Genomic DNA, 13,356 nt, shown 5'->3' with positions numbered 1-13,356 from the left:
CCTGGGCCTCAGTTTTCCCATCTGTATCAGGGGATTATAGCATCCTTTACACCATGGGGTTAGGGTGGGGGGGGGTAAATGTGGTTATGCACAGTAAGCCCAATGCCTTGCCTGTGTTAAAAGTTCCAGCGTTGGCTGTCCTTGCTGTTACTGATATGGTGGTGACATTCCCATTGAGATTCTTTTCTTTTTCTCTAGTGAATTTTTGTATTTATTTATTTATATTTATTTGGCTGCGCCGGTCTCAGTTGCGGCACGCGGGATCTTTTTAGTTGCGGCATGCATGCGAAATCTGGTTCCCTGACCAGGGATCGAACCCGGGCCCCCTGCATGGGGAGCGCAGAGTCTTAACCACTGGACCACCAGGGAAGTCCCCCCATCGAGATTCTGATTGGTTATGGTTGTGGCTGTTATTACTGGGGACATCTCTCCACTGCTGCTGCTGGTGGTGGTGTTTGCTGCTGGTGTCTGTGTTGGGCGGAGGTGAGGAGGGAAAGAAATCAAAGGCCCCTCCCTTGAGCCAGAACATCCTTATAGAAAATGTAGCTGGCGGGACCATGGCCACGGCAGGACAGAGAGGACAGAGGGCGTCCTCCAAGCTTCGGCCTTTTCTCTCTCTCCCAGAACACGTGGCTGCTGGTGCCTCAGTCCCTTAGGAGAGTGGGGCTGTCCTCTCTTCTTCCTGAGAGGTGAAGGGCGCAAGAGTCTTCCCGGGGGCCCCTTGCTGTAGCATCCCCGCCAGCTGCCCTCTGGTGTTCCCCGTTAGCGGGATGTTCCCCGTTAGCGGGATGTTCCCAGGGGCTCCCGAGCCATCTACTTACCACATTCTCCTCGCTTTCTCTTCCAGCCTTGAAAAGATCTTTTGAGGTCGAGGAGGTCGAGACGCCCAACTCCACCCCAACCCGGAGGGTCCAGACTCCCCTGCTCCGGGCCTCTGTGGCCAGCTCCACGCAGAAGTTCCAGGACCTGGGTGTGAAGAACTCAGAGCCCGCGGCCCGCCATGTAGACTCCCTCAGCCAGCGATCCCCCAAGGCTGCCCTGCGGAGGGTCGAGCTCTCGGGCCCCAAGGCCGAGCCTGTGTCTCGGCGCACCGAGATCTCCATCGACATCTCGTCCAAGCAGGTAGAGAACACCGGCACCGCCGGGCCGTCCCGGTTCGGGCTCAAGCGGGCCGAGGCACTGGGCCACAAGACGCCAGAGCCCACCCCTCGGAGGACGGAGATCACCATAGTCAAGCCCCAGGAGTCAGCCCACCGGAGGATGGAGACCCCCACCTCCAAGATCCCTGAGGTGCCCGCCATCCCCACCGCCGACGCAGCCCCCAAGAGGGTCGAGATCCAGGTGCCCAAGCCAGCCGAGGGGCCCGCCTCCCCCATCCCACCCCAGACCCTGGAGAATTCGGAACCCGCCCCGATGTCTCAGCTGCAGAGCAGGCTGGAGCCCAAGCCCCAGCCGCCCGTGGCTGAGGCCCCACCCAAGAGCCAGGAGGGTGAGTAGCAGGTGCCGGTCATCCGTGCTGCAGTGATTTGGGGGGTGGGGAGCTGGCTTTGCCCTGGAGTCTTGGAGGAAGAAGCTGAATATTGAGGAGGGGGGCGCGTATACTTCCGAAGGCTCAGGGGAGGGGACTGGCAGCTCTTTCTGTCCACGGGGGATGGACCGAGATGCAGCAAGTTGGATTTGAGTGAGACTTGGCAAAGAATCTCTGGGTTGTGGAGGGCCCCTGTTAATTGGTCCACAGGGCCGTGGTGTAACCTCTGCCGTGAGCCCAGGACTTGGGGGCAGGACCCGGGGCAGGCTCGTGTCGGGGCTGAATGGGTTTGAGACCCTAGGACAGGCTGTCACATTCTTGGTGGCTGGCGGTCACTGGGCCGTGCGGAGGCAGGCTTCTGCTCAGGAGGGGATTGTGACTGCCCTGCTGGTACCCCCGGGGCAGGGGGTGAGGAGGGGTTTTCTGCACAGGAGGGTCTTCCTCTTCTTCCTTCCCAGGTAGGGAGGGTTGTGGCCAGATGCAAAGGGAGCATGAGAACGCCTCATCTCTGCATGCTAATATTTTCAGGACTGCCTGGAGGGGGTCCCAGGCCAGGGAGCCCCGTGATTCCTATTCACAGCTCCGTTCGGGGGTGTTCTGCTTGGCTACCATCCTCGGAGGGTCCAGACCCGGACTTGTGCTCACGGGGAGCTCACAGGGGAGGCGGTGCCAGTCCCGTGGGATGCTGTTACTGCCCCCGCAGGGAGGGTCTTGGCCCCGTGGGCTGTGTTAAGGTGCCGGCTGGCTTGTAAGCCCAGTGGAAGCTGGGTCCAGTTCTGATCCCGGGACTCGGAGCTCAGTAAATGTTCAGTAAGTGTCCTTTGGGTTGAACAGGCAGAACATTCTGGGATTTTGATATACCTTTTAAAAATTATTTTTAATGGTGGTAAAGTACACATAACAACACTGACTGGTGTAGCCATTTTCAAGTGCACAAGGCATGGGCGTTAAAAACATGATGTTGCCGTGAAGCTGTCACCGTGATCCATCTCCACGACTTTTTCATCTTCACCACCTGGAACTCTGTCCCCATAACGTACTAACTCCCCCTCCTCCCCATCCCCTGGCACCCACCATCCTGCTTTTTGTCTCTACACATTTAACTACTCTGGGTACCTCATGTAGGTGGAATCCTAAATATTTGTCCTTGTGTGTCTGGTTTGTTTCTCTTTGCACATCTTCAGGGTTCATCCATGTTGTGGCAGGTGTCAGAATTTCCTTCCTTTTTAAGGCTCAGTAATATTCCATTATGTGTAGAGCTCACTTTGCTTATCCATCCATTGTTGATGGGTACCTGGGGTCCTCCTGCTGCTTGGCTCTTGTCAGTGAAGCTGCTGTGAACGTGGGTGTGCGAGTATCTCGACTCCTTGCTTTGAATTCTTTCAGGTTTTCCTTTTTGAATGAGAGTTTTCCTGTGGTCCGTGGACTTGGGGGCTTGGGATGGGGTGGGGTAGGGGTGGTGGTGGAGCAGCTGCGTTCTGCCCAAGTGCACATCTGACCGAGCAGGTCTGGTGGGCCGAGGGGCTGACTGAATTTCCTGTGACGCTGGGCCACGCTGTGGGCAGCAGGGCCAAGAGGTCCCTTCCAGCCCTGGTGTGTGAATCTGCATCTCCCCAGACGTGACCCTGCAGAGCCACGCCACCCCCCAGGTGCGCTGGTGCCAATGTCAGGACGCATGGCTGGTGTTTGGGGAGCGGCCAGGAGGCTGTTTCCTCACGATCTTCTGCTGGTCCAGGGCCTTTGCTGCCGGATACGGCCCCGTCACAGGGGTGAGGTGTTCGCGCTCAGCTGAGTCAGACAGCATGTGGCTGGGGAGACGGTCGTCACCGTCCAGACCTTGATGACAGTTGGCAGTGCATGCCCGAGGAGGTGGTCCTGCTCTGGGGGACAGGCAGGGGTTGTCTGCTCAGGGTGGCACCGCCCTGGGTTGTCAGGGCGGGCGGGGCGGGGCGCAGCCTCGGGCACGTCTAAGAACATCTTCCTCCAGCGGCAGCCGCTGGTCAGGTCGGACCGTGGGGACTGGTCAGGTCAGCTCTGCCTCGGGAGCGGGATGTGAACAGCGGCCGTGGAACCAAGTGGGTGGGGCTGTGGGAGAGCCCCCGGGAGCCCGGGCCTCAGCAGCTGAGTTTTGGAGAGGGTGGGATTTAACCAGGGAAAGACAGGGGAGGGAAGAGCATTGCCAGCTGAGGCCGCAGTCCAGAGGTGTTGGGGAGCCTGGTTTTGGGCCTGTGCGGTTTTTCCAGGGAAAAGCATTTCAGTGTCTGAGCTGGGCGCCAGCACCGTGGACCCGCAGCCCCTCTGTGCAGATGGAAGTCCAGCTCTTCGTGGAGAGGTCCACGGGCCGGCGGGGGAGGGGTGTGCTGCCTTCCCACCCCTGGAGCACGAACTGGGGGTCGGCGTATGTGGCAGTCATGGGTGTGCACATGTGTGAACTCACAAGTGTGCTGAGCCCGCCTCCTGTATGTCCTATTGGCTGGATGGGGAGGGGGCTCTCTGAGACCAGGGCTCACAGGTTGAGAACCTTTGGGTGCATTTGAACCAGGCGGGGGCGTTGGACAGACACTGCAAAGAGGAAGGATGCTCGGGTTTGGAGGAGGTGGGGGCTTGGATGACTCTGGGAGGATTCTCTTCATTTAAAACAGAAGTCACTGTGGGCTGAGCCTGGAAGTAATGCGGGGTGAGAAGGAGGCTGGGCGGGGAGTAAGGCCCTCTGTGGGCTGGGAAATTCGGCCTTCACCTGCTCGCTTCCACGTCCAGTCCTGAGGTCCTGGGCAAGTCCAGGGTCTTCCCGATGGAGGGGTGTTCCCTGCATCTATTGCAGTGGCTTCTGCAGAGCCCCGGGTCTTAGCTCCCGCCCATCAGCCCCTTTTCTGAGGCTCCATCCGCTTCTCCCTCCCTCCCCCTCCTCTGGTCTCGGCCTATCCAGCCCCTCCAGGCACAGATCCGGTTGTCCCTCGGCCTCATTTCCTGTCCATCTTTCCTGCAGACCTGGCACTCCCATCCCCTTCCGCCCTTCCATGGCGGGGCTGGGTTGGGAGCTCCCAGGAGCACCCCCAGCCTACAGGGCCTGCTCTGACTGCCCTCCATGGGCTCACTATCCCTTACCCCTGAGGGCCAGCTGGCGCTGCGGGGTCAAAGGATCAGGGAGGTAGGGAGCTCTGTGCCCTCTGCTCAGACTCAGCCCTTTGCCTCTACCTCCAGGAAGCCCTCCAGACTGTGACCGTGGGCACAGGACAGGGTGTCCTGGGACCTCAGCTAAGTTGTTCCTAGATTGACCTCCCTAAAGCACAGCACTGATGAAATCCATGCTCACTATGAGCTTTCACTGCTCACCCGCCCGGGCCCCCGCCCTCCACAGTAGATTCACCCTCTTGTCCAGCTCATACCTCCCTGCTCCCCAGCCCCTCCTGCTCTGGTCCTTTCGTGGTCTCCCACTGGCCACCTTTCCTCACAGCGGTTCTGCACTGATCTCCTGATCCCCAGCCCCGCTCCTCTTCACATCACTGCTTTTCAAACTCCTATGCATCCTTCAAAGTCCTGCTCAAATGGCACCTCTCCCACTAACTGGAAGTAGCCTCACTTCCTCTGATTCCCGTGCCTTTTTGCGTCTTTCTCATGTATAATATCGTGTGTTTGTCTTGGAATGTAAATTGTTTGTGTATGAACCTTCTTTCCTCTGCTAGATGTTTTTTTTTTTTAATGCAAAAACAGTTTTTCACAGTACTGTTTCTTTAAAATTTGGAAAATATAGACATTAGAAAGAAACTATAATTCACCTGTAAGCCAGCAATACCCACTCTTAACGTTTGCTATGTCTTCTTCAGAATTCCTTCCATGCCCTGAACTGGATTCTAGGTTACTTGAGGCTGGGGCTGTTGTCTTTTTTTTTCTTTTTGAAAGACTCTCATGAGATACCGAGTGACTTGGACATAACAGGTGCTCAATAAAACAATGTTGGAGGAGTGACATGGGGATGGCTTTGTGGTGGCTCTCGTAGGCAGATGCAGGGGCTGCAGGGACCCCATGGGACTCTGCAAGGATCAAGCAGATACTTTTCTGGTCAACCAAGACCCCACAGGTCTGATCCGCTCACTCTGGCGTTCTGGGATCTTGGTTTCCGAGGCCCCTGGACCTGGCAGCCTCCAGCCCTGCTCCTCTCTCAGGCTCTTGCCTCCCCTCCCAGGCCCCCCTGCCCCCACCTGGGTGGCTCTGGGTGGGGCTGGGCTGCAGGACCCAGAACCACGTCTGTGTGTCAGGCTCGTCGCTCTCCCTCCCCCCGGGAGCCACCCCGCCTGGTTCCACCGGCCAAGTTTCCCCGAGGCTGCCTTATAAGGCGGGCGCTGGCCGCTCACTCGTGGGTCTGGTTCTTTGCCGTCTCTGAATGCTCACTGGAGGCCGTGGGGGAGGCTGGGGTGACCGGGCCATGTGGCGAGTGGGGTGTCCCCGGACTGGCGCCCAGCTGAGTTCTTGGGTGTGTCCTGGCTCCACCCCACTGGCCGACTGGTTCTGAGCCATCGCTTCGCGGCCCCCCCAACCTGCCCCCCACTCCCCAGCCTCAGTTTCTTGATCTGTCAAACGAGGGAGGCGTTGGGCTTGCTGGCCCGAGGCAACAATGGTGGTAGGGGGTCTGAGCTGTCCAGGTACAGCTGCACCTACCCAGCCCCCAATAACCAAGACAGGTATCCAGTCCACGGTGGTGCCTGGAGTCCCTGGTGATGTGGGCGTGACATTGGGGTGGGGCAGACGCAGCGAATGTCTTCCTCCGGTTTCCCTACGGCTAAAAACATCTAGAAATATCTTTGGTCGTGGGTAGAGCCTTGAGGAAGGTGGACGTCAGGCCCCCTACGCCTCTGGTGGTGAGCGTGGCTGTTTGGCAGACGAGGTGAGCCTGCCGTCTTCCGGGTGTACCTGGGTACCGGCTGCACAAGGCCTGTGTTAGGGGCTGGGGCAGAACAGGGAAGATGTCACTTCCACGGGGAATCATGGGACGCTCCAAGCACAGGGACATGGGGACAGAGGAGGCTGGGCAGAGAAGGCTTTGGGGAACGTGAGATCTGAGCTGAGTCTCAAGGGTGGGAAGGGGTCAGCCAGTGAAGTGGGGGGACCGTGACGTGCCCCAGAAGTGTGTGTGGGGATCAGAGAGCGTGAAGAGGGGGGAGAAGGGGACCGCCATCTGCTTAGGGAGGAAGGGCCAGCTCTGCAAAGGCTCCCTAGACACCCCCCGTGTTCGCAGGACGACTCACTAACCAGGGTCCGCGCTGGGCCTGTCCCTGGCCTGTGAACTCCCCGGTGCCGGGCTCTGCACCTTGTCCACCCTTTCATCCCAGCACCTGGCCTATGGCAGGAGATTCATACACGTTGAGGGTCTCGTTTGTGTCTGGCAAAGCAGAGCCGTGAACTTGATCTCTCTGTGCCTTTGGGCCCTTAGCCCGGAGAGTTTTCTTCTGTGTGGGGCTGCGTGTTTCTATGCTGGTGGGAAAAGGCTGTACCTCCTGCAGGGATGCTCCCACCTGGCTGCCTTGCCCGACAGACCCCTCTGCTCTGGGCTCCTCCCCGTTCCGTCGTGACCCCAGAGGGCATCCAGGCACCCTTTCACCTTTGGGGATTGGGTCCCTTTCTCCTTCCGCCTTTTAAGAACAGACGCTCTCCTCTGAGTTGACCCTGAGGCCCGTGCACACCTCGGTCTGAAGCAGGAAGTCCCCATGCATGGGGGGACAGGAGGATGTGGTGGAGGGGTGGCCAGGCCCAGGTGTGTCTCCTTCAAGGTGGGGCAGGGTAGGGGGCAGGGAGGACAGAGCGTGGCCCCAGGGCCTGGGAGAAGGCACTCACCGCCCCCGCTGGCCCTCCAGCTGTCTGCCAAGCCCAGCCCAGTGGTGAGGAGGGAGGAATGCGGGCCCATCCAGGGAATGCAGCCGAGCAGCTGCGGAATGCCTTACATAGAGCTGGGCACAGCTGCGGGAGCGGGCCGGGCCGGGCAGGGAGGCCGACGCTGCAGGCGGGTCCCCGCGCTGCCTCCCTGCAGCTTGGGGGCTGCAGCCCTGACCAGGGACGGAGCCCGGGCCCCAGACACGTGGTGCTGGGTGAGGCCTCCTGGGTGCCTGACCTGGGAAGCCGAGCAGCTGCCTGGAGAGGGGCTGTGTCTGCAGCCGCAGCCTCTCCGCCCGGGACAGCTGCTGGCAGCCAGGGTCGGCACAATGGGGCTGCTGTCCGGGGGACACGCCTGCGCGGACAGCCACGCTCTGTGGACAGAGGGCACATTCAGCACCGGAGGAGCGGCTCGGACCCCCGCCTGGCGCCCCGAAGTGTGGGCGGCCCTGCCCAGACCCTGGGTTCCAGCAGGCAGCCTGAAGGATGATGCCACGTGGTTTCCACTGGCCTGATGTGGCTAAATGTGGACCTGGGGCCGCATGTCTGAGAGCTGTGGGTGGCGAGGAGGGGACCCTTCTCGGGTCCAGGCATGACTTCCTTTCCACGTTTTATCCACTTTGGCTTTCCCTGGCCTGGGCCTTTCTGTGGGTGTCACAGACGCCCCCCTGGAATCCCAGGGGCTCCCAGAGTTACCAGTTGTAGCGAATGAGCAAAGGCAGCTCGTGGCCAGGACTGAGCGTCCAGTTCTCTGAGCAGTGAAGCCTCCTGTCCCCTTTCCCATGCTGTCACCGGGCACACCGCTGTGGAACCCCAGGGCTCTAGGGAACCTGGTTTGGAAATCCCTGGTCTGTCCAATGCAGTTCAGAGACCCCAGCGCTGGTCCCAGCAAGGAATTGGGAAGTGGAAGTGGCCTTGGAGGTCACCTCTTCCATCTCCCTCCTTCTAAAATATAACACACAGAGGGTACAGCTTAGAAGCGCAGAATGTTCCAGCAGGAAGCCACTCGGGAGGCCTTGCCCACTTGTTCGTGGGGGAAATGGCCCTCAGACTGCCCTGGCCTGATGACCTATGCTCTCTGAGTCCTTCTTCTCATCATCGCAATGGACCTCATTCCTCCTGTACAGCGTTGTTAGAACGAAAGTGCTAACGTGTGAGGACCGCCAGTGCAGGCCCAGCGCCCGGGAGGTTTTGTTAAACAGGCTCATAAATGAAAACCAAATGCAGCCTTATTTAACGAACGGGCTCAGCTTGGCCATTGCACGGTGCCTCTCCCTCCCCGAGCTTGTAGTCCATGCTCTGGTCTATATCCCTGACTCCCTCGGCCCCGTCTGCCCCATTGCCTTTTTCTCTTCTAATTCTCAAAAGCAGTGCGTGACCATTGGTAGAAGAGAAAAAATCCAGGTCACATGAAATGTGAAAAGGAAATCTGTCTCTCCTGATCTCCCAGCCTTTCCCCAGGATAGCCCATGCGGGTGGTAGGGCGCGCTGTGTGTCCTTCTGGAGTCTGCGTGTGTGTCTTTTCCCCATTTAATGACACTGTGGATGTAGATGGGGCACATTCCTCGTAACAGCTGCGTCCTCGGCCCTGACATGGTCCTGCCATTCTTGTCCGGCTTCCTCTGTGATAAACGAGGCTTCCATGAACATCCTCTGGCTTATATATGTGCACACGTTGGATAAACCTTTAGGAGTGGAATTTCTGCACCAGAGGATGTGTGCGTTTAAGATTTTGACCCGTGTTGCTAAGTTGGCTTCTAAAACAGCTGCATCAGTTTCTGGTCGTGACAGAGAGAGGTACTGTGTCCCTTGCCCTGGGCGGAGAGGTAGAAAGCTATCTGATGGGTGTTTTAGTTTGTGCATCTCTTATTAAGGTGCGGGGATGGGGGTGGGGGGGTGGGTATCTTTTCCTCTGTGTACAGGCCAAGAGCCCTAGGTTCCCTGGGAACTTCTCATTCCTGTCCTAGGTTCCTTTTTTCCCCAGTTGGGTCGTTAAATCATTTTCTTGATTTTGTTTGTTTGTTTGTTTAAGAGTTCTTGGTACACCTTTGTCGTAGCCGTTACAAGTGCTTTTTCCCAGTTGTTAACTTTTCATTTTGTGTCTAGTGTGTTCTTTTTTTTTTTTTTTTTAGTGTGTTCTTTTAAACAGAGATTTTTAACCCTTAGGGTGTCACGTGTATTCTTTTTCTTTTCTCTTGTGGAGGTTTATGTCCTGCTTAGAGGCCGCCTGCATTCCAAAATCATAGCAAAAGAATTCACTCAGGTTTTCTTCTGGTACTTTTATGGTTTCATTTTTATGTACTGAAATCATTAATCCATTGGAATTTACTTGGGTTTAAACAGCGAGGTAGAGACGCACAGCTCCTGCATGGCTACGCACGCGTGAGCCTGGTCTACAGCGTGTTGGGCATGTGTGCGTTGCTATTTTTATCAATTTTGGTGTCAGTGTCGTGCTGGCTTAGCGAAAATAATTTGGATGCGTTTCTTTACCCCCCTCTGTGTTCTGGAACATTTTTAAGCGGCTACACGATCATCTCTGTGTTAAAACGTTTGAAGAATTCACTAGTGAAACCATCTGAGCTGGATATTTTTGTGGGAGACTCATCCTTTAAAAAGTTTTTTCCATAGGTTTGTTTGAGTTTAGCGTTTGTTTCTTCCTATTTTATACCTTTTTTTCCTAGAAGATCATCCTGTAAGCTATTTAAAATCCCTCAGATCATTCAGAGGTAGTGGTGTGTAGAGGGGGTGGTGAGGGGCCAGCCCCCCATGATTGCCACCATCAATCTGTGCACCTGAGTTCCTGCCCTGGGCCTGGCACTGTTCTCAGAGGAGAATATGCGTCGGTGGCCGGGACACAGCCCATGTCCTGGGGACGCTCCCTCCGAAACATGTGTGCAGTGCAGTGTGACAAGTGTTCTGAGAGGGACGAGTCCAGAAGGCCTTGGCACCCCGAGGAGGGAGCCCCCCAACCCTGCCAGCAGAGACCTCTTGGAGGTGGGGGGTGGGGGGTAGGGCCCTTGGTCTTGAAGGGGGCAGAGTGGTCCAGGCAGGTGAAGGGCCGTTGGCTTTCTGGAATCCTGAGTTTGATGTTGCCCAGAGAGTGGCTTTCAAACTTATTTTGGACTGCAGCCCCCAGTAAGGAGTACGTTTTGCACCACAAACCAGGACACACGTATGTGTAGATGTGTGTGTGTGTGGTGTGTATACAAATGAAACAGTATTTCCACGGAGTACTTCTTGCCTTTATCGCGTGCCTGCTACACCTTCATACTCGCTGTATGTGCTGCTTCGGATGGGGGAGCTTTTCTTATTTTCTAAAAACAGCTCTATCGAGATACAGTTCACATAATACCATTTAGTTCTTCCATTTAAAGTGTACAATCCAATGGTTTTTAGTTATTTACAGGGTTGTGAAACCGTCGCCACATCCAACTTTAGAGCGTTTTCATCACCTCAGAAAGAATCTCTGTCCCCATTAACTGTCACCTCCTGTCCCCCACCCCCGTTTCTCCCAGCCCTGAACAATGACCGTAGATTTGCCTGTTGTGAACCTTCCTTAGAGATGGGATCGTACAGTGTGTGGTCTTTTGTGACTGGCTTCCTTCCCTTTGCACCGTGTTGCAAGGTTCCTGCGTGTTGTAGCCGGGATCAGGGCTGCATCCCTTTTCCTAGCTGAGTAATATTCCATTTGTGGACTGAGCACATGTTTATCCATTCATCAGCTGAGGGACATTTGGGTTGCTTCTACCTTCTTCTTCTAGTTCTTCTAGTATGAATGTATTCTTTTTAAATGTGAAAAAATAATGCTGGTTATGACCTGCTAACTAGTCTTCAGGACCCATTAAAGCGTCAGGACCCACAGTTTGGGACACACTGGCCTAGGCGGTGGGCTGAAGGCGGGCCGGGCCAGAGGTGGGCTGGATGCTGTGTTACGGCCCGATCCACCAGAGGTGTTTCACCAGGGCCTGATCAGATTTCCTAGAGATGATCATGCCTGGAGCGTTTGTTTATTCAGGAAGGGTTGAGCGTTGACATGTACCAGGCACTGTTCGCGGCGCTGAGGAGTTCATCCGTGCTGAACATACAGAGAAAAATCCTGTCCTCCTGGGGCTTATGTGCTGATGGGCAGAGGCAGAGGGTGAACCAAGCAAACAGTAAAACGTAAAGCCCGTTAGCCGTGGTGAGGGCCGAAGAGGAACGTGAAGCAGGTGAGGCAGCTTGGGAGGTTGTGACCCTAACCAGGGTGGTCCTGGGTTCAAGGTTGAGCTTGGGTGTGGACCCCTGGAGGTGGGTGGGTGAAAGCAAGAACACGCCCGAGATTAGGGCAAGTGAGGCACTCCTCGGGGGCACAAAACTTAGCGGAGGGGTGGGGGAGCGCCAGAATACTCAGGAGTCAAGAGAAGTAGTGTTTTTATGCAATGCTTTCAAAAATCAGAATTGCGCCCCCCAAATCCTTGATGAACAAATAATGCACATTTTCAAGAAAGATGGGCCAGGCACGTGCACAGCCCTGCTGCACTCTCCTCGCCCGAATCCCGCCCTGTTGGATTGGAAAAAATCATTACGGATTTTCTGCAAAAGTTTGATTTTCAAAACATATTGCATTGACATGTTATGTATCTTGATTCCCGAGGTATTTGGCGGTCCCTTTGAAATTTGCACTCCCTGGTCTCTGCCCCAAGAGCGCTGAGGTTTGAGGGGCTGAGGACTTCGAACTTGCAGAGTGCAGCACCTGCCAGGGATGGCAGTGGGGAGGGTGGGGCAGGGTGGGAGGTGCCTGGGGGCAGGAAGGCGCTGCAGCGTCCTCCTCTAGAAAGCTCGGTGGGGTGGGGATGGGGGGAGCTGTACAACCACCCTTCCGGCCTGTCATTTTGCTGTTGGACGTCTGTGCCGAGGCACTGTCCCCCTAAATGGAGTGTGACGGGGAGAGGAGGGTCCCTCGCACACCCAGAGATCCAGTGGGAGGAAGAGGCGTAATAAAGGGGGTCCAGAACTCGGGCCTGGGCTGGGCCTTCTGCTGACGGTGGGGAGGCAGCCCTGCCCACTCGGACCTGCTGCCCGGCTGGCCTCCAAGGCCCCGAGGATGCAGCAGGGCCTCCTTTCCTGTCTATCCCAGTGAGGTCTCCAGGTACTCCACCCAAAGCGCTCTCCTTCTGGGGGCTCCCTGAGCTGGCCAAACAGCATATTCGGTTCCAGGCAGCCTCAGCTCGGCCAGGCCCTGGCGGGAGCACAGCCCTGACCATCATCTGAGACCTGTACGTCCTGTTTCCTGTGCAGGGCCGTGGGACCGGCTGCGGGGGGCGTGTCTGGTCTGAGATGAGGCCCTTGTGGCCCGGGAGGAGCTGGAACTTTATAACCGTGGCGGCCGCAGCTTGGAGGTGGGGAGGGCTGGCTGTCAATTCCCAGGGAGCGGCCCGCCCCTCCCTTCCTCTGAGCCCCCCAGTCGCCTGGTCCCTGGAACGAGAAGGCTGGCCTGACAGCCCGTTCTCCTAAGTCACTGTCTCCAGGCCCACTTCCTCTCATCTGTAGTCACCCAGACTTCACGCCTTGCCTTACCTCTGACAGGGCAGAAACGGGAGATCTTGGGGGACCCCCGAAGGGTGTGAGGAGACTGCTGTGTGAACAGAGGGGCTCTGTCCCTCCGCGGGGCGGGTCGCCCTTGCAGACGCAGCCTCCTGCCCTGGCAGAACTTGCTGTGTCCACTCCCTCCTCTGCACGGGGATAGGGAGCCCAGCTGGGGGGTGGGTAACACCCACGGTCACCGTTGTCACTGGTGACCCCAGGGCATGCCTGAGTCATGATGTGACCCCTGCCCGTTCCCCTGGCAGTCGGGTCCACTTCTTTGCACAGTGCAGTAGCCCAGCCCAGGAGGGGGGGCTCTATTTTCACCCCTGGGATCATGCCCCCTCTCCTTAGGGCTGGTCTAAGGCAGGCCTTCCTGAGGTCTGTGGCTCCCTGCCTGT

General features: G+C 57.0%; 1 protein-coding gene across 7 annotated transcripts in view; it reads left to right on the top strand.

The window, feature by feature from the left end:
• SEPTIN9 (septin 9) overlaps nt 1-13,356 on the top strand; it is a 165,065-nt gene that overhangs the window by 84,530 nt on the left and 67,179 nt on the right. For all 7 annotated transcript variants that reach the window (XM_060135049.1, XM_060135052.1, XM_060135046.1 and 4 more), the window contains one exon: nt 848-1,489. In XM_060135049.1, the coding sequence (XP_059991032.1) occupies nt 848-1,489 (642 nt within the window). The remainder of the gene's footprint in view (nt 1-847; nt 1,490-13,356) is intronic.

Source organism: Lagenorhynchus albirostris, chromosome 20, assembly GCF_949774975.1.
Source record: "Lagenorhynchus albirostris chromosome 20, mLagAlb1.1, whole genome shotgun sequence".
Taxonomy (NCBI): Eukaryota; Metazoa; Chordata; class Mammalia; order Artiodactyla; family Delphinidae; genus Lagenorhynchus; species Lagenorhynchus albirostris.
Note: the sequence above shows the minus strand (reverse complement) of the source record. Positions and strands in the feature narration are given on the sequence as shown.